This window comes from Phaethon aethereus, assembly GCF_964289735.1.
Source record: "Phaethon aethereus genome assembly, chromosome: W".
In the NCBI taxonomy this organism is placed as follows: domain Eukaryota; kingdom Metazoa; phylum Chordata; class Aves; order Phaethontiformes; family Phaethontidae; genus Phaethon; species Phaethon aethereus.
Window position 1 is genome coordinate 4,820,354 of NC_138581.1, and position 20,565 is coordinate 4,840,918.

At 41.3% G+C, this 20,565-nt stretch overlaps 1 protein-coding gene across 1 annotated transcript in view; it reads left to right on the forward strand.

Moving 5' to 3' along the window:
- Positions 1-19,900, forward strand: part of LOC309415244 (SKI family transcriptional corepressor 2-like) — a gene marked incomplete at both ends in the record, with an annotated part of 25,564 nt that extends 5,664 nt beyond the window's left edge. The window contains 4 exons of the mRNA XM_082012709.1: positions 5,125-5,190; positions 5,578-5,676; positions 11,087-11,154; positions 19,838-19,900. Of these exons, the coding sequence (XP_081868835.1) occupies positions 5,125-5,190; positions 5,578-5,676; positions 11,087-11,154; positions 19,838-19,900 (296 nt within the window). The remainder of the gene's footprint in view (positions 1-5,124; positions 5,191-5,577; positions 5,677-11,086; positions 11,155-19,837) is intronic.
- Between the last annotated feature and the right edge of the window lie 665 nt (positions 19,901-20,565).

The window sequence follows — 20,565 nt, forward strand, 5'->3', positions numbered from 1 at the left end:
GGGGAGCGCTAAAATTGAGTGTTAATAACAGCTAGAAGCCAGCTTCTGAAATCTTGTTACAATTTCCCCATTTTTGTTTTTTGGTTTGCAAAAGATGGTTTGGCAAGCATTTCAGGAAAATTCAGACTAGAAACAGTGAGCCAGATTCTTCTTTCATTTACTCTTAAATATATATCCAGAATAACTCTGCAAATATTGGTGCAATTGCTGTATATTTACTGTAGCTCATAGGAGGTTGAAAACAGCCTGGCTTTTCATATATATAGCAGACTGGACAGTTGTGTAGTTTTTAATCAGATAAGTGGTAAAGCATTGGATCCAGAATTTAAAAGACATGAAATTTTATTATGGAAGGTGTTTGCAAAAAAGCAAAGAAGTTAAAAGCGAAATGGGGAACGACGATGTGAAGTTTCAGATGTGGGACCAAGCACTGAATATTAATAGATAAAATTGTTTATAAATACCTGGACATGACAGACAAAACTGCTAAAGGACTATATGGCTGGGTCCTTATTTACTATTCCTGCCTCTTTTCTCTTCCATTATTCTTAAGGAGCTCAGGAGCTCTCTCTGAACTATTAGAAGAGGGAGAAACATTGTTGAATTAATTTATTTTTTTCAAGTCTCACAATATTAAGTGTGTTGTGGTTTTTTTTTTTTTTTAAAGCCCCATCTTCTGGAGTGAGGTGAGAATCTCACCTTCAATTTAAAACAATCAAGAATTTGAAATTTTTAGCCCTCATGCTTGCAGAATAAAGCTATGAAATACTTCCCAGGTGTATGCATAAGGTTCAGACCAAGACAACTGATTTGTTGTCTTTCTAAAACATTTCACATTTTTAAGTTGGTCACAGTTTTTGAACGGTCGGTTTGAAATCCTGCCACTGTTTTCTGCTCTATTCGTTACTACTTCAGTATGGATATTTTTTAATCAGATGTCCATGTTTTAAACTTTAAATGGACGTTATAAATTAGCTGTGCAAAAATTAGAACTAGATTGTTTTAAAGTTAAACTACTTTCAGGGCAAATTAACATTTGAAGCTCCAGACTTTGTAAGATTTTGTATATCAGCCCCTGTACAGAAAAGCACTTAAAAAATGCTTATTGAGTTTCTTAAAATAGGCATAGTCTCCCAAGTCCTGATTATCTTACTGATTATTCCCCTAAAAAGCAGCATGAATATGCACAATGCATGAATATTTTCAGTAAAGGTAAGATTTCTTCGGGACATACACGAGAACTGTGCGTATGTCAAAGTGAGTAATTAATTGCAAATAGATGGAGCCTTTGGAGCTCCGAAAGTCTGCCAGTTCACATCTGCCTATGTTTTCAACATGGGGAGATATATATATTTATACCCAGAAGATGCCAGCATCTTCACTGCTGCGATCTTCATGTCTGCAGACAGCATGCTCTCCAGCTAAAAATGCCAGTGGATGTTTAAGTTACGGTAGACCATCGATGCTGTGGGCCTCACAACGGTAAAGCTCACCTGGTAGGAGTGAGCTGCAGAGCTGGTTGGCAGGCATCACGTGCTCTTCCATACTTAAGTACCGTCCGGGAATAATAGAGCCGATGCTGAGACACAGGCGGGTGGATCATTTTGGTGGATGTCGTCTGGCACTGCAGATATAGTGAGAATTGTAGAGAGGACGAGTTGAGGACAAGGCACAGGGCTGAGAGTTAGGAGAGATGAGTTACGTTCCTAGTCTATTGAAGCTCTGCGTCGGGCAAATCTGTTGCCCGTTGATGTAGCTGAGTTGTCTGGGCCAGCGTGAAAATTTTTAGCTGCTGTTTGAAGAGCATTTTGAGAGCTTACCGAGGAAGCACTGCAGAAGATTCCTCTGGGTGGCACAGCACAAGGAAGTAACCTGGCTATGTCTGGTTTGGTTTTATACAATGAGGGCAATGTGCGTTTATTTCCGGGAGAATAAATTTAGAAGTTTTCCTGTTTGTTTCCTTTATTAAAAATTCAAATCTTAACTACTCCAGGGAGTGTAGAGCTAATAAAATGGTGGCATCACAAGAGCTGAGGTTGTGTCAATGTATAAATCAGGACCTCTTGTTTTCAGAATACTGATAAAGTAATTTGATGTGTGTTCACCTACAGACATAGTTTCTCCTCTCTTCCTTGGATGGATGTTCACGTTCCAGATAAGAAGGCCATTTTGTGTAACCCAAAACTACAACCCATGTACTTTTATTCCAGAATAACAATCTCTGTGCACCTGAGCTAATCGGGAGGAATGGAGGTACCAAAAGCTTTAGATGAGGCAGTGCAAATTGGCTATGAATACTTCATCCCCTTTTCCCTCTACCAAGCAGACGGTTGATGTATAGTTTGATTTTTCGGAATAAACTGAAAAAAGCCTCTCTCAAAGAAAACCTCGGTGTCCATACCGGGGGGCTGCGCAGCTTCCAGTGCTGCTGTTTTAAATGCTGCTACAAGTTTGTGTGTAGGCAAGGCCCAAGAGAGTTATGGTGGAGCTATTAGAAGGGGAAGTGATTTTTTTCTTAGACTGATTAAAATTCTTTGGGCTTTCTGTTTGTTTTTAAACACCTATTTGGCTTTTAATTAACATTTAAGAGAAAGGAAGCTGGTTAAATATTCAATACCTCCTCCCTTTCAATTAAGATAGAACAGTACGCAACTCATGATGAGGCCTTTGGGAAGTGTGGAAAAATGGAGAAGAGCAGGCTCCTGATTATCATTTTCAGGGGGACTGGAAAGGTGAAACCCATCTAGTTATTATTAACCGTTAACAACAATAATAATGTTGAGGCTTTTTTTAGAACATCAGAAAGCATTTTAAAAATGCAGTGATTCTTTAAAACCATATTGCTGGGTTTTGCCTTTAGATAACTTTGCTTTTCCCATCCTGTTCTTTACTTATTTGGGGGGCAAGGATGGGGAATTTTCTGAGTCTTTTCAGTAGCGTACTAGGGAGGCTGCAGATGTTGGAGAAGTTATTCTTTATGCTACATGCCCTTGTTTTCATTTTGATGCAGTTCTTTCAGTCCCAGTGAGTCGGCAGCCTCAAACCATAAGGCCCTGAAAGCTCAACTGAGCAAGTGGGAAAGAGCTATGTTGCCACCATGCTCTGTGCTAGGATCTAGTTGTTTCCCCTTTCTCCGCCTCCCCCTTGAAGAATTCAGTTACCTTCTGTCTGCGAGTCTGTTATCCCTCAGAACTGCATATAAAACATTCAGAAGAGAATGCGTCAATGAAAGAAATGGATTGGAAAAATATATTTATAATTCAATAAATACCCTTCCTAAACTTAAATTCCTTCTTTTTGATTTTTTGTACCCTAATTTATCTAACAAAATACTTCTGTTTTTAGCAATCCTGTTTAAAACAGAATTATGTTAACTAAAAAAAAAAAAAAAAAAGACCTTTTTACATTATGGAACACACCTTAAACCACTGCCCAAAAAGTGATGTATTTTTAAGATTGCTATTTCTTATAGTGCAGTGAGTCAACTCATCTGTAGAAAACACTTTGTTTATGTCAAATATCATACAAAAATGATTTTTTTAATCATTATTTTACATAATCGGATTTTTAAAATGGAATTGCTGGCACCAGGTATCAGTTGTGTAAATGCATATGCCTGAACATGTGGCTGCTTTTTTTTAAGGAACAAAGAGATAGCAGATGCTAAAATGCATAAAATGCATATCTATTGGGTATGTTTCATATACTATGACTTCAATGCTTACTGGGTATAAGAATGTATTGATTTTTAAAAACAAAAATAAATGTTTTGCAGAAAGATTTCTGACTGCGTACAAAACAAGACTTTCCAATTCCACTTTAAAATTATCTTATTGTGATGACCTACTATCAAATTCATGGTGACAGTATGAGTTTTTTAAGTAGCTGCTATCTTATCTGTTGTATGGTGACCTATTCAGTGCTATAGCTTTTTATTTTCAAAAAACCCCAAGGTATTTCCTCCGTGATTCTTTCTTCCAAATACATAAACACATGAGTAGCTTTATATACATGTCTTTCTTGTGATTGCTCATCAGTAGAGTTAATGATGTGTATTTACTGGCTGGACTAAACCAAAAATTAGTCCAATTAATCCGATAATTGGTTATCTACCAAACATTTTCTTAATTATTGAGAGTCCATTTCTACTGCAGCTGTAAATAATAGAAAATCTCCCATTAATTTCAGCTGAAGTGGTATTTTTTTCTTTTAAAGACATTTTTTTCATTACTTTTTGTTTCAAAACCCTGTTCTTGGAAATTAGGTGAAAATTTCACAGTTCCAGAGGGTAATGAAAATAACACCTTCTGTCAGGAAGTTCATATTTAAGTCAAGGTGAATTTAACACCTTGTGAAGATTTATTTTATTTATTTGTAATGGAAAAAGGCTGAAAGAAATAGCATGCATATATCTGGAAATACTCAAATTCTGTTATCTAGAAAATTCTTTACTACTATACGATTAAAAGTTCTGTGAGCAACCTAAGACAGAAATCTCTGAATTGGTTGACCTCAGAGGTGTATCCTTTAGAGGCAAATACCACCATGTCAATTTTATCTCAGCTGGTTGTAAATTATATCCAGTTACAACAAGCCTGTGTGATAGAGCTCTAGAAGATGATAAAGAGCTGATGAAGGCCAAGAGGCTGGTGCAAAGGATTTTGCCTGTGGATTTGGGAACAGGGCCCTGCCCAGCTAGATAGTGTGGACTTGCCGTTGCGAGGAGAGGAGACTGTAGAGAAGGCTCTGCCCCTTTCTCAGCTTGCTTCTAGTCATTCTCCGATAAGAGCATCTTCAAAGAGGGGTTAGAGTGAAAGCAGGCATCTGTTGAGAAGAGGACATGCAAGAGGAGCTCTCCTAGGTATCGAGCAGATATCAGGTCTTGTCTGCAGGAGGCCATGGTGGTGATAGATACTTTACTAAACTAGAAGCAAATACAAAACTTGCAAACATTTGTGCTACACATGCAGAGATACGTAGATAAACCTAAATCTTACTCTTTCTGGATTTTTTTTTTCATTTTTTTTTTCTTCCAGATTCTCTGAAGCAGTTGCATAGTAAGGACAATACTGATGAAAAGCAGTATCAGTAAATCAATAACTTTTTTCTTTCTCTTTTTTTAAGGCGAACACACACAAGAAACAAATTCACCTCATTCACTGAAGAAGGATGTAGAAAACATGGGGAAAGGTAAAATAAATAAGGGCCTCTTACGTTGTGAAACTGCTCTTTGTTTTAATAGAATATGAGGATAATAGGGGGCACTTTTGTTCTGCACCATATTTTAAGCTTGTCAAGTAACATATGAATAATATATGGACCTTTGGGTGGATATAATTGAGATTAATGCATATATATCAATCAATACATGACACTGTAATATAATACTTTAAAATAATATATTACATTGATTTATATTCATGGCTTTCTGCACAAAATCTATTGTAGGTCTATGCAACATTTTTTTTTTATAACTACTAAAATATTTTGTCTTATAGTAATGAATTGCTCTGCAACTGTTCTTTCAAGAATTATTTATACAGATTAGCAAAACCACTTTTCTTTTCTCTTTGTTAGAGGAACTCCAGAAGGTTTTGTTCGAACAGATTGACTTACGGAGGAGACTAGAACAGGAATTCCAGGTGTTGAAAGGAAATGCGTCTTTCCCAGTCTTCAGTAAGACCCGTATCTGTGGTTTTGGTGTTATTGGTGGGTGGTTGGTTGTTGTCAGATTGTTAAAATGGGAGAGGTATGTTCTCAGTTGTGTTGCCAGGATCTTTGGCTTAGTTCTGCTGAGGTTGATGGCACTTCGGCTGAGGCTTTTCAGGCTGCCTAGGCAGGTCTTTTGTAGGGAAACTCTGAAGCTGGATGTCTATTTTGGTGTATATTTTACCGGGTTTGATAACATTGAATACACTGAGTAGACAGAAAAACTTATGGGGCTTCTTAGGGTATTTTGATGTTGGTCTTAACCAGGTTCTTGGAGGCATTTGAAGACCAGGTGCTTCATAGTCATCTTTAGGTGGTTCTAGCTGATGCTGGTGAATTGATTTGGCCAGTGTTTAAGGAGTAGAAGGAGCTGTTTGGATTTTTCCTCTTGAGATGGGCTGTTTTTAGGTGGCGCTCTGGCCACGGCTGATGCCCTGGTAGCTACCCAGGGGTGATGGAATGTGCTGGGCATGTGTTAAATAAAACAAAATGGACACTTAGGGTTTTTGTGAAGCTGCCAGAAAGTTGAACTGCATACACAGGGATATGGAAGAAGACCTATTGCTTTGAGGCCTTTTGAATTACACTGGCCCTGTGTACATCAGGACAAGCTGGAAGACACAGTGGGGGCTCTCCAACATGCAATGAATGTCATGTTACAGAGCTGGAGCGATCAGGTCATCTCCATTGCTCGCTGCCTGTCTGTAACACAGCACCACACAGAGATCAGTACTGTCGTGCAGGCTTCCCCACGCCTGGCTGTCACAGCTCTGCAGCTGCCTGCCCAGACATTCCCCCCAGCTCAGTGTTAAATGCAGCCTAAAGGAAAAAGTGTGTTTGCACCCACCTTTTGCTTCTTCATGAAGTCCAAAGGCGGTCTGACAGCGTCTCCGTTCAATATTTTCTTAATGTTGATGATGTGAGGATTATTTTAAGCTCTGATTTTTAAAACTCTCAATCTTTGTCCTTGCTTTCCTGTGAGACTATATGTGGATGGAGCACTGCGGAGTTACTTGACTCACCGTAAGCCAAGCTAGATACATTAAAACTTTCCCAGACTAATTGTCAAGCTCTTCTGCCATTTGCTAACTTCTTTTAACTCCTGCATAACTGAAATTTTTGACCAGCAGTCAATGCAAAATGCCCTCGTGCTGGTTTATCATAGCTTCTTGAAGTGTTCAGAAACTTTGTTTTCTTAGTCCTCCGAGCTCCTTCATAAAAGAACTCCAGGGACAAAACCCAGTGTTGCCAGTACCCCTGAGGTAAATCAGTTGATCAAAACCCATTGCTGCAAGCTGAGTTCATCTGAGTTCATCTGAGTTCATCTCCGTGGATTGCAGGAAAAGGTGGCAACACAGACAGCATTTTCCTATTATTTAAAGAAAATACATTTTTTTTACCCTTTCTGTAGCATCAGTAGGGTAAGTTCAGGGAAGCAAGGAAGTGTGAGGACTCTGGGAATGACTCCATCTTTAGCCCAAATATTGAAAGATGTAGACAGCTTCATAAATAAAGGAAAAGAGCTGCCTGAGGTGATACAGATATTAATGAGAGGAGGATAACCTCATCCTTCAGTATAAATTCAGTGATTCCTTGGGTTTGGGAGTGAGGTAATTTTCAAATAATTTGGTAGATCAAAACACTGATGTGTGGTATTGGCGAAATGGCATCTTGGAGTTTTGCCATTCAGGTCACTCATTTATCCTTTTGTTCTTCTACAGTAAAATTAATGCTCTGTCACTGCCATGTAAATAAACACTGCAATTAAACCACATGAAATACAATTCAAAGAAAAGAAAAGAACACGTACGGCCGACCAAGGAAGTGGCGACTGTGTATGCTGGCTTGAAAAATATGTGGTTTCAGTGTACCGCAAAGTAGTGGTCAATTTTCTTCAGGATTAAAATAGAAAACAGCTAATGTGCTATAAACAATATATACAAATGACCGTAAAACCTATTTACAGATCTAGTTTTACCAAAAAGAAACCCTCCTCTGTGTATAATAAAACAAGAAAAAGGGTCTCTGTAAAGCAAATAAGTGTAAAATCCAAGATGTGTGGTTTGTCCTCTAGAGCGGTATGTCTTCCAGCAAAAGAGATGGGGTCTGTTCCAGGCTCCCGCTGCCGGACGGGGCTGCTGCTTTAGGTCAGGTATTAGAAACTATTTAGTTTTGCCAGGTTTCCCAAGTTGCTAACTGCCCGTGGTGGTATTGGATAGGGAGGAACTAGGGAGAGATCCAACTAAAGGAAAGTGGAGGTAAAAATAAAGTTGTATTTATGGATTTATCATGGCTTGGAGACACCTGAGGCTGTAGAAGGGAGCGAAGAGCAGGCAGGTAATAGGCTTTATATCACAGTCTGGCTCACTGCAGCATTGGGCTGAGTGGCCATGGGGACTGGATCTCTGTCCCATCTTTAAAGCTGCTGAGGACAGGAGCACACTGCCAGGGTAATTCTCACTCCCATGGGTGGAGGTGTTCTCCCTGTGCTTTGCACTGTCTGCAGGTAAGTGAGGAGCCTTTGGCTTTTAAGTCTTCTCAACCTTTTTTAGAAAGGAGAAAATTCATCCCTGTTTCAGCAGGGAGCCAGTGTGTGAGGTGTGGGTGGTAACACTGTGTCTCTCTAGAAAATGATCCTGTTGGGTTACCTGGAGTTAACTTGAAAGTCACCTTTTTTTGGGTCTTGCATTGGGGACTGAGCACGTTTGGGGCATTACACATTAATAACATCAAACCACTACCCACAGCAGTGCTCTGCAGTGGTGTGTGTAAATGGTGTTTAGTTTACATGTTCTCCTCATGGAAATCACTGTTAAATGAGAACTGATCTTATTTGCAAGCTCATTTAGAAGCACTATGCTGCATGCTTCTCTGTGGCTTCTTGTACCTGTTTGAAATGTGCCCTGTGATAATTTAGGGAATTATCTGTACTGTTTGCACCTTTATTTTTTATATTGCTATTGTACTTGAAAGCTGCAGATGAGGTTTTCTTTTGCCTACAAGATCTCTCAACACAGAGATCACTTGAAAATCAAAAAAAGATCAGATTACTTGAAGAAAATCAAAGAATTTGCTGTCCTGATAGAAAAGGAGCACCTGTGCACAGTTGACAGCATGTTCTTACAGAACACTCCACTGGTTTGTACCTTTTGTGTCAGCTGGCACACGTTTTGTCCAGCTGCATTTAACAACGTGGTAATAAAATGGCGGAGACATAGTCCGGATAGTTAAAGTATTTAATTTTGTGTTAAGAAAACTATTTAAATATTCATATCTTTTCTCCTGGGTATTGCTCATGGCTTTGTCTGTAAGCATTCAGACTCAGATAAATGCTGCCGGAAAAAAACACTTTCCTTACCATTAACGCTCCGTTTCCACTGTGAGCTCGGACATTTGCAGGCCAGGACTGAGCAAGATTTCTGAGCTATTTTTTCTGAGAGGTGATGAGCCTGTGAAGAGGCAGTCAAGAGGAAAGCATTAAGGAGAGAAGGAAAATTTCTCCATATACCCTACTCGGAGTGAAACTGGAGGACCTCAATAGCAGCTAGCACAGATATATCAGCCTGTAGTGACCAGGACAGGAGATGGTCACTTTTTTATACTGTATGGCTTTTTTGGGTCTTGGAAAAAAAGGAATTGCAAACCTGCTTTATTTCTGTCGGCTTTTTTTGCTGGGCAAGTTGGGGTAGAGGGAATAGGCTGAAAAATTCTATGGGAATTTACTTGAAATCTGAAGGATTTTATTAAGATAATGTCATTATGTCCTTTTCTGTGTGTCTGTGCTGGATCCGCATGGTTTCAGCCTGACAAATTTTCTCACTTTTCTTTTGTTTCATTGCCATTTTCTTGTTGTCTTAAGTGCCTCCTTGCCTTTTAAACAAGAACTCGCTCATCATTTGAGAGGGCAAAATTCTTGTGTGAAAGAGGAGGACAGAGCTCTGCTCCCTTGTATTTTCTTCTAGCTCCTTCCTATGCCCACACATCCCCTTTCCCTGCAGATGAGGTACATCGTTCCTCTCCACTGTATTGTGCCACAGCTGCTTGCTGTCCTTCTGCTCCTGCTTTGGGGATCGAGAAGTCGTGGCGAGTCTGTGCAGGTGGTTTGGGAGCGGGTGAGCTCCCAGCACTGCAGCAGCACACAGAGCCACTCGTTCTCACCTGCGCTCAAATCTTTCCGTTGCAATTGAGGTGATTTTGTGACTCCCATCACTGTGCCATTGAAGTATCCCACAGTCACTTAATCCATTAATCCTCCCAACGCACTTGGCAGATGAAGCAGTGCCATTATTCCTGCTTTAGCGATGATGAAAGGAGGCATGGAGAGACACATGCGCAGAATCCAGCAGAGCAGGTATTGAACTCGGCTTCTAGAGTCCTGGGCTAGTGTCCCAGCAACCAGCATGACCAGTTAACTCTTAATTGGTTAGTCGTAAAGAAACCATTTTTAGCTGTCTTAGCCTTTTAGTGCCCTTTTCCATGCTCTGGGTGTTGACGTGCTCCATTCTGTTTGCTGTTGGCATTCACTTTGCTGCTCCTGTGGTCCAGGACAGGCTTCAGTCTCCCAGATCAACATGATGTTGGTTGGAATGGGTTCTCTTTCCTCTTCCATTTAATAGTCCATCATTGCACCCAGGTCTCCGTCATGCAACTCTCCAAGTTATTTGCTTCTTGTCAATAGTTTATATTTTTCTGTCTTTTTTTCCCAACCTCCAACAGCAATGTTGTGGAACAGACAAGCAGTTAATCTTCCACCAAATGAAGTTTTGTCTGAAATCATTACTGAGGAGGAAAATAAGGGAAGGGGGAGCTACTGGAGCAGGAAGACCTGTGCTGTAACCCAGCTCTCTAGGGTCTATCTTTCAAAGTTTTTTTTCCCTTCCGAGTTCCACGTCACTGTTTATGGAGCTTTAGTCTGAGTTTTGTTCAAAGCCATCAGCACTATCTTACAAACAAGCATCCTTGAACGCTTTCTATTCTTACATATTGGACATCCCTATTGATGTCAACAGATTTATGCCAAAGCAAAGAAGAGCAGTTTTTGCTGCTCTTTTCAGTGCTGGTAGAAGTTTGACTAATGACTGCAGAGTCTGGCCCGTTGAGAAAATCACTGTGAGAATGAATGCTAGTGACAGAAACTTAGCAGCCTACGTTTGCTAATTGGGGAAGTAGCTAAATCTGATTTTTCCATAGTTTTTCTCTTGTCTACAGTGTCTCCTAATAGAGAAGTTTTTGGTAGGCATGTGTTTTAATTGGGTGAAGGGCTTTGTAATGCTTCACGGTTCCTTGGTAGTTATTGGGTTTGTTTTCATTTGGTTTATATGAATTCTATGTGGTCTCTGTTTTAATTACTGCACCTACTTCCCCCCCCCCCCCCCAGATAATTTTCAAGATCAGATGAAGCGGGAACTGGCATACAGAGAAGAAATGGTACAGCAGCTACAAATTGTAAGTTTGCCCTCTCTGCTAAAAATGTTACTAACTGTTGCTTTGTTTTCTAAATGAACTCCTTAAACTTTTCCGTAGTCAGCCATGCAGATGTACTATTACCTTAGCTCATATTACCTTATACTTAGTAAGACGTAAGCATGCAGTTCTCAGCTGGTTTAGAGTGTAACTACCTGGAGATTTACTTTCATACAGTAACCAGATGGATCTTCATGTTTCAACTGAACGAAATGCAAATGAGAAATGATGTTTCAACTGAATTGGAAGTGCTTTTTCAGAGAGAAAAGGGAGGACTGAATGAGTAAACCTGAAGCAGTTAAATGTTTCTACCCTGTACAAGTTGCCAAGGGGTGCATTTTGGCCCTCATTAGTGGGTCTGTGCGAGGCTGGCTTCTTGCTGGCAAATAAGCCTTAGGATGTGTCTTTTTCAAATTTCAGCTGCTAGAAGTTCTTAACTCAGCAGTAAAGGATCAAGTTGCCAAAACACAGTTCATTGCAGGCACACATTTCTGTTTGGCTTCTTGCTTGTTATTTTAAAATCAAGAGGGATTTTGCATGTGTGCGCTAGTGCAACTCTAGAACATTGCATACAACTGTGCTGTTTGCAAAACTTGACATACTTAACCCAGTAGAAGCAAGAGGTGGAATATGTGAAACTGTTTCTTACTCAGATACTGCTTAGTGTGGTTTTAAGAGCAAGGCGTTGTAATGAATGGGAGGCTATCAGCTAGTGCCTGTTTTGCTAGCGCTTTTTCTGTGATCAGTCTGACATTATTCAACAGGGTTTTTTTGAGACAGGCTTGCCAAATATCCCCACTTACCTGAATCAGCTCTGTGCTCAAGCATTCCTTGTGCTTTTCACAGAGCCTGATGCGGAGAACGCATTGTCCAGCCTTCTGGTACTGTCATTTTCTAATTGATGGGTTAGGACATAAAAATAAAGCTGAAGGCCAGGATTGTCAAACTCATGCACCTATGTTTAAAGGCATTTAGGAGTGGCCTTATTTTTAGAGCTACCGAACATTCCTGCTCCCTGTTCTTGCTGACTTCAGAGATTTCAATGAGAGATGGAGGGTGCTTGAAGGAGGTTAGTTTATGGAGGGAATTCAAGTCCAGAACATCTCTGGAGATTTTTTGTTGCTGGTCTCCAGTCTTTTCCTTTCATGAGTCCAAGTTGTTGCTGTGTTCCCCTTTGTCTCCCAATGCCAGGCAAGGAGTTTGGCTTGACCTGTGAATTGCATTGTCACAGAAGATGGTAACTAGGATGCCATCCTGAAAAGTACTTCCCCTGCCGCTTTGGACTTGAGGCAGGTAACCTGTGATTCCTGCTGCGAAGCACATTTAAGCACAAAGTTTGTGGGGCCACTTCGGCCTTTATCTCATGTCAGCTGAACTTGGAGCTAACTAATTGTCCCTCCCAGGGAGAGAATGGATCATCTCTGCCTCTCAGACCACTTTGTGGTCCAGTTGTGAAGTTGTTTCTGAAACTGGACATCCCAGACCTCCAGCAAGCCAGCTGTGGTGCTTTTTCTGATTTACAAGAAGTGGAGAAATCACAAGGTTCAGTGCAGTGTTTTTTCTTGGGCAGGAAAAGAATTATGATCATGTAATTCACACCCTTTTCACTTACTGATGCGTACTACAGAAAGAATAATAGTCATGTAATCATTAAACAGAGCTGCCCGAATGTATGTACAGAGATGTACAGAGTTTCAATATTTAACGTACAGCACCAACAATTCAGGACCTCTTTGCTCACTGTGGCTGCCTGAGTTTAATTATCATTAATAGAAATGTTGTCTAATCATCAGTAAGTCTTTATGCTCACATTTAGGGTATCCCTCCCGGTATCGGCAAGGCAGGTTGTGTATCAGTGAAACTGATAAAAGGATGTTTGCATATGAAGAACTGAGAGACTGCTTCAAATAACCAGTGTGTTTGTTTAAGCTGGGTGCAGAAATCTTCAGTTATGTTTTGGTTGATAGCTGAAATGGAATCAGCGCTTACTTTAATTCATTCATGTGCGTATATTTTGTATGGTTATATCCAGAATTAAGATTAATGAACTGAATATGCTAACGATAGAACTCCTTTGGCCCTCTTGGGTTATGGCAAGGATGAATTAAATCTTTTGGTGCAGAATACACAAAAAACATGGTTACATTTGATTTTTGTTTGGGTTTTTTGTTGTTTTTAACAGGGGTAGGTTGTTTTGTTTTGTATGTACCTGGGACGCTATACTATTGCTTTAACAGAGCTGCCCACACCTAATTTTCTTGTTAACACAGAAGTGCAAAGAGAAAAGCAGAAGTGTTTAATGCATACTCACATCTTAATTTTACTTACAGCTTCATAGGTATATACTTTTGTAGTATTAAACTCAACATTTCCTGGTGTAATAGCCACAGAACTTGCTTAATTGTTGGGTTGTTTTATTTTACAAACAATATAAATGCACAGAGTCAGTTTCTTTTGGCTTTTCTCACCGCTGAAGGATTATACAGCTTAACTTTGTCCTCCCTGAAGACTTGTGCATGTTCATGAAGGCATCTCTTGTAACAGTGGGTACCAGAGGCAGGTTTTGCCCTAAGGGTGGTTTCACTGACCCTGAACTGCAACGCTTCAAGCTGTGTAACTGGATAGTCAGACTTTAAAATAACTTGCCTTGGCGTGTTTGATGTGTCAGAGATGTCTGGAATACAATAAGCTGAAGCAAGCATGAAATAATTAACCAAATATAATTGTATTTGAAAACTTGGTAGTGCAAACGCCCGCTGTGACCTGTTACATGGAAAGGGCCACTTGAAGGTAGTGCTTCGTGCCCAGCCCATGCCGGACACTGAACGTAACGCTTTCTTCTCACACTTCTTGGGTGTCGTTGTAAAACTGCAATGCAGAAGACGATGTTAAATCGCCATGCGTGGAGAGCAGCCGCCCCGAGTGGGGTGGCAGCTGCCAGGGCGCTGGCGCGGGCGCCGGGTGCCCTCTGCCGCTGCCGGCGGTCACTACACCCGCCGCGGCTGCGAGTGGCGTGGCTTGAATATTCTTCCATTAAAAGCCTCAGTGAAAGCAGTGTTTAATCAATTTTAATGCTCTGTCCGCTCTGGACTTCTAAAAAATTATTTTATGGCTTCCTGAAAGTCAGGAGCAAGGCTCAGATCATTGGGAAAATGGGGGGTGGGTCCTGTTCTGTTACATTCTCTTCTTTGGACATAACCTGGCTTGGTAGGTGGCTGGAACAGTGGGACCTTGTGCGTTCGTCAGCAATTTCTGTTGAGAAAGGAGTTGGTCAGAGTGTTCGGAGCAGCTACCAGGCTGTATCGCAACCTGTTTGTGCCCAGCTCTTGGCCAAGTGCTAGGAAACAACTGATTGTCATATTTAACAAGAAAATGGACCTTAGATCAGTGAATGATTTTTTTCTTCTCTTCTTCCTTCAAAGTGCTGTCTCCCAAATTGGCTAAGTACAGTGTGTGTACTTGGAGGTCATATGTAAAATACAGATTTTACATATGGATTCAGGCACGCATCGTCTGGCCTTTGTTATTAAGCTGTACGGAAAGTGCCACTGAGAAGAAATCGCCACCCAGCAGGCTGGGGTAAATTCTAACGTCTGCCTCAGAAGAGCTCACCTGGCTTTAGAGTTGTCTGTTTCTGTTTAGTTTGACCAGAATTCATCTGTTTGGACAGCCCAGCCAGCCTAACAAAGTACTGAGTCAGCTCCTGCTTGAGACTCTGTATCTGTCTGATGCTGTCTTCTGAGCAATGGTGTTAGTGGATCAAATTTAAAAAGCATGAACTTTCTTCCTAGCTGCCAGGTGTGAGGAAAAAGACCAGAATCAGCATTCCCAGTGTGACAATTTTTATCCTTTTAGGTTTTTGTGAACCCCTCTAAAACATTGCCACAGAGAAGTAGAGCACCAAGCAGCAAACTTAAGCCTCCTGCAAACAGGCTAGCTTTTCTAAATTTCCTTTCAGGGGTCTCTTACAAGTAGTTTGTAGGTCCCCAGGAAGCGCTGACCACAGTTGTAACCTGTCCATCAGGAAAAGCTAAGATAGTGGTTGTCACCCTGCCATTGTGGTTTAGGTAACGAAGATCAGGTAGTGATCAATCCCACTAATTTTACTTAGGCGTAAAAGGCATCAGGTCTTTGAGACATGTTAGAAATGTGAATGACTCAGGCAGTCCCTTGTCTTTCCAGCTCAAGTGGAAAGCATTGGTTTCATTTTGTTTTGAGGTTTTTTAATTTATTTATACTCCTGTGAACTGACTCTCTCCTCATTAGTCTAACTTTGGGCTCGGAACTGGATCCAGCTGGAACTCCTCTGATGTTTGATGGCTGCCTGCTCTCAGTGCTGCTTTGAATCAACTCAGTTCTTCAGAGGCAGACAATAAAATAAATCAGGAGCTATCTACCTGCAAAATTTGTTTCTGTCTCTGCATTGTCTTTCATCCTGATCTTCAAAGATTCACAAGGAGTGTTTAAAAGAAGAAAAAAATCTACCATGTGGTAATGTTGGTAGATCTGCAGAAGTATGAGATCATGTTCCTCTGGGTCTTAGTGTAATTAAGAAAAGCTCCAGTAGGTTTAGTTCCTATTTTAAGTTGTATATGGAAAGTGGGTGCTTTGTACAACTAGTCTATTCATTATACAAACAAGGAATATCCACATTTTTGTGTGCGGAGACCTTGGTCACTGCATGCCTGTCACTCCATGTTCGAAAAGTGTAAATTGGAAATAGCATTGCTTTATTGGGATTTCTGTTTTGGTCCTCTGCTTAAAGTGGTCCAGCTAGATTGATTGACCTTGACAAGAATGTTAGAGGCAAACATCGATTCAGCAGAATGGCTCTTGGATTTCTTGAGCTGCATCTTTTGCTGAAGTATCTGTCCACTGACACCCAGATAATAACAGGTAAAAGAGCGTTTCTGGAACTCTGTTTACTGTGTCTTGCAGACTCCAAGGCAGATTTCATTACCTTGTCCCAAAATAGAGATGCTTGTATTTTTTCTCATTAATTTCTTCTGTGCTTTAGCACTTGGGATGATACTGCAGGTCTGTTTCTCTGTGTTCTGTTATTTTCATTTGATTTTTTGGTGGAGTTCCTCTCCAAATTTAGTGGTACAAATTGGGAATGTGTCCTTTTGATGCCGAAGGTAGCATACACATCCCTGACTCTGTACAGAAAAGTCAGCTGACAAGTACTATTTTCACCAGAATTTTATTTGCCACTGTCTCCTTTTTTATGACAGGTGAGCAAAACTTGTATCTTGACAATGCATCTGGGTGTGCCTTGGGTTAATAGGATGGAGCTGTGTCTCCAGTAAATTCAAATGTTAAAGAAAAGGTACGTCCTGTAGATGGCTATTAATGGCTATTAAAAGCAGAAGTAAAAGCTTCCTTTCCTTTAGAATCTGCAGAAATTCTGATCAAAAATGGATGCGTATGTACCAGAGAGCCACAAGCTAGCCTCTGCTATTTTTGCCTGTGTGCAAAATCCTTTTTCGATGGTATTAATACGCACCAGTACTTAAAAATACAGCAGGGAGAGACTGCATACTCCAGCCCTGAGTCCTTGCATCCTGCGCAGCCCCGTACGCTGCCCTGAGCACATGCCGCTATCCAGCCGGGAGGGAAGAATCTCTGAACTCAGCCCACACAGCTATAAATACTTTCACAGAGCACTAGTGAAAACTCACCCTCCAGGGCATGCTGTTGGCACTTCCATTCCTCCTCCAGCTGTCAAAGGCTCAGTGCGTGTTTTTTCTTCTGGTTAATCCCATGCATCGTTCTGTCCAGAAGCACCATGTGTGCAGAGACTGTAGTTTTCCAGTGGCAGTTCAGCTGCACATCTGTATCCTTTACTGCATAAATACTCTTTGCATTTGGAAGGGCTGTCTTGGTCTTCCGACCGAGTTATCAAGTGCAATCTCTGGAAATGAGACTTGTTTAACTAAATACCTGTAGATCCACATTGGATAATAGTGCTTTGGGTTACTAAAGGTTCCCTCTTCAAACAACAGAAGTTAGGGGTATGTATCATTGTGTATCCCACCTAGAGATGGCAGGCAAAGGTGAAGTCTCCAAAAGAGTATGGTATACAGAAGCTTCTTTGATGTCCAAGTGTAGCAGACTTGTGGTTCAGAAATGAATCCCCAATCCTATCTGCTTATCTGCACTTTGGTTCATGCTGTGGAGCAGACTCAGAGCTTGCAAACTGGATTCCTTCTGGACGAAGCACACGAGGATGTGTTCCAGAAATGCAGAGAGAAGTGTGCTCTAGCTCTTAACGGGTAGTACCCAGGACCAGACTAGAGGCAGCCTGAAGAAGAAAAAAAAAAAAAAAAAAGAGAATGGACCCAGGGTCTTCCTCCTGCACCCTACAGATCTGCTCCCATTGTGATGTATTTCCTATTAATGTGGACTTAGTCATAAGAAACAAATTACTTGCTACTTAAAACCGAACTGTCGGCACTTCGTTATTGCTGGCAGGGGTGTACAGGCTTTGATGAGGGCCAAGTATTGGATCTTCATGCCCATGCGAGTGCTGATCCTATCTTCATCGCAGCCATCATCATGGATGCACAAAAGGGGACTGTATTGTCGTGAAGAGTCCTAAATACTATTCCACTGCGGTACTGGAGTTATCAAATGCTCTTCCAATGACAAAAGTAGAAGATGACATTGCAGGTGATTTAACTCGTGAAGAAAGTAGTAATTTCCCTATTGGACACCCACCTCTCCCAGTTTCATTTATTACGAGAATGGATAAACCAACACACACTGAAAAGATGCTGATGTGCCAAATATAGCAGAGAAGTGGATTAAGAACAGTTAATTTCTGACAGACTGTACCCTGTTGTATTATCTAGGTCAGTACAGCTTGGGAGATGTCCTATATAATCGGCGGCCATGCAAACCAATGTTGCCTGTTGGCCGTCGAGAGTGGGAAAGAGGAAGAAAGTGGTTGGTGAAGCATCACAGGTCTCAGCTAAAACGTGCTTGTTCAGGCCATTTGTTTGTGCTTCTGTTTTGTATCTAAACCCTGCAAGTGGCTGATCAGGTGAACAGTTTCTTTGCATACTCCTCTCTGCTGCAGTTTGGAGAGGAGTTTTTCAGCCTTTGCAAACAGCATGCCCTTGAAGGCAGCTCTGTTCAAGGCCTCTGTGGAGGGGTGAGCTCTGTTTTTTTGGGGGGTATCATCTGGCAGCAAGCTTCCTGATAGTTTTCGGCTTCTATGAAGGGTAGGGGTTGTAAGAGTAGTGAGAAAAAACACCTGGATCCTGGGTCTTTTCAGGTCACCAGTGGTTTGGTCCTCTCAGTTCATGCACGCGCATTTCCCTTTGCCCAGGGCTGTGTAGTGAGGGAAGCCGCGTGCCCCCTTGGAAGGCTTCTGCTTTCATTCATCCAGAGGGTTCATCTTTGCAGACTCTGCTGCTTCCCGGTGCTGCTGCTTTCAATCAGATTGACCTCCTTTCCTGAGAAATGAAAGGGTTAGCTCCTGAGCTGCAGATGCCCGTTTCTTTCCTCTCATGCTGAGTCTTCCTTATTAAGGACACTGCAGATACTACACTTTACACCGGCCCAGAGACACGCTCAGCACAACTCACACAAAGACTCACATACTGTAGGCATAATGTAATTAAAAACAAAACAGGGATGTACAAGAATGCATGTTAGGTATATGATCAGTGGATATGGATGCAAATTCACATGCTTCTGGTATGTTACTACGTGTGCGGGGCAGGTTGCTTGAGCTCAATGCCTGTCTGCTCCCTTTGGTGTTCGTGCAGCTCTGTTCCTGACTTCAGCCCAGCCTACTTGTCAACTTACAGTAACATTTGACATTATTTGTGAAAATATACTGGAGTGCCTGACAGCAGAAGCAGGTCACCTCAGTGTGCAGCAGCACCTGGGCCTGTGGGGACATAGATTTTCTGATCCCAACCTGAATTCCTCCAATGGTCCTTCCAAAAGGCATCATCGAAAAATAGTGAATTTGTAGTCACTTGGATTCCCAGCTATGGGGAAATCTCAGAGCAATTTAGTTTTGTTGCATTCTAAAGGCCCAGCATTGAAAAAGAGAAACCCTGTACTGTATTCCCAGTAGCCAGTGAGCACATCATCCCACTTTGTTTCTAAATATAACTATGTTCCCTAATATGCCTATGTTCTCTGTTTTTCTTTAATTATTTGTTCCACTTCAGTGGCTTCCCTCAGATTGGTGCAAGTCAGAGAGAACTGTTATGAACCTCCTAATTATGGTGATATAAATATATGAAGTCCCGTACTCCCAACTTGCTGTATTTCGGCTGTGCAGAGATCAGTGTGTGTTGCCTGCTCTGTTACAGCTGATTTTTGTCATCTCAAAGGTAGCAGAATGGGTGGTGGCTTTATTTTTGTCAGCAACTGAAATAAACAAAACATTGGAAGACCTCTTGTGCGTTGGATTTTAAAATCTGTTGTTTTAATTTGGGCCATTTTTATTTTATTTCTGCTTCAGCATTCTTGCAGTTTTGTAAAGAGTTCAGTTCTTTATTTTAAGGTGCTGTCTCCTAAAATGATGTAGGGAGGTTAAACCCCAACAGCAAGCAAAACCTTTAATTTGCAGGGATTCCAGCTTGGATGTCTTGCTAGCCAAACCTTGGCTTAACGCAGTGGCTTTGTTTCTCTGTCGTTGCAGATTCCCTATGCAGCAAGCTTGATCAGGAAAGAAAAGCTCGGTGCACACCTCAGCAAAAGCTAAAGGTGAGCTTGTAAAAAGAAATCTTATTCTGCCTGACTTGGCCGTCATGTTTTCCTTAGCAGGCATTGCAAGAATTAAGAGAATGATTCTGTTGCATGATGTTACTGATTCTGGTCTAAAAGCTCTGTCTGTGGAAGTGTTGTGCTACAGTCTAAAGGTGATAACTGACACGTCACACAAATTACAAGCCTTCACTGGGGTAGGACGTACCATCGGGTGAATCCAGGCCTAATCGCCTGAGCGTGTGCTTCTACTCTCTGGCGCTGGAAGGTGGCATCAAGGTCATGTACCTTCAGTGGAAGGAGGGAAATACCTTGGCATTCACAGTGCAGTAAAAGTTCACACGTGGGCAACTAGGGGTGGTGTTTTCTGCCCATAATGGACCTTCTTCAGCTTCAGGAAAGACCAGTGTATTTTGGGAGCTTTACAGAACTACACCAATACTGTCTTCTGTAATTCAGTCTCCTGCAGATGCCAATTACCTTGTTGTCCATGTGCAGGATCTTCCTAAACCCAACACTGCATTTTTCAGAGGTGTTTTTCAGAAGCGTTCAGTTAGAAGAAACACAGTCTCCACCATCAGTGGCATGAGAGATTCCAGTTTCAGGTGCTAAAACCTTGACGTTTAAATGACATTGTCTTTTTTTTTTTTTCTGGCAAAACAA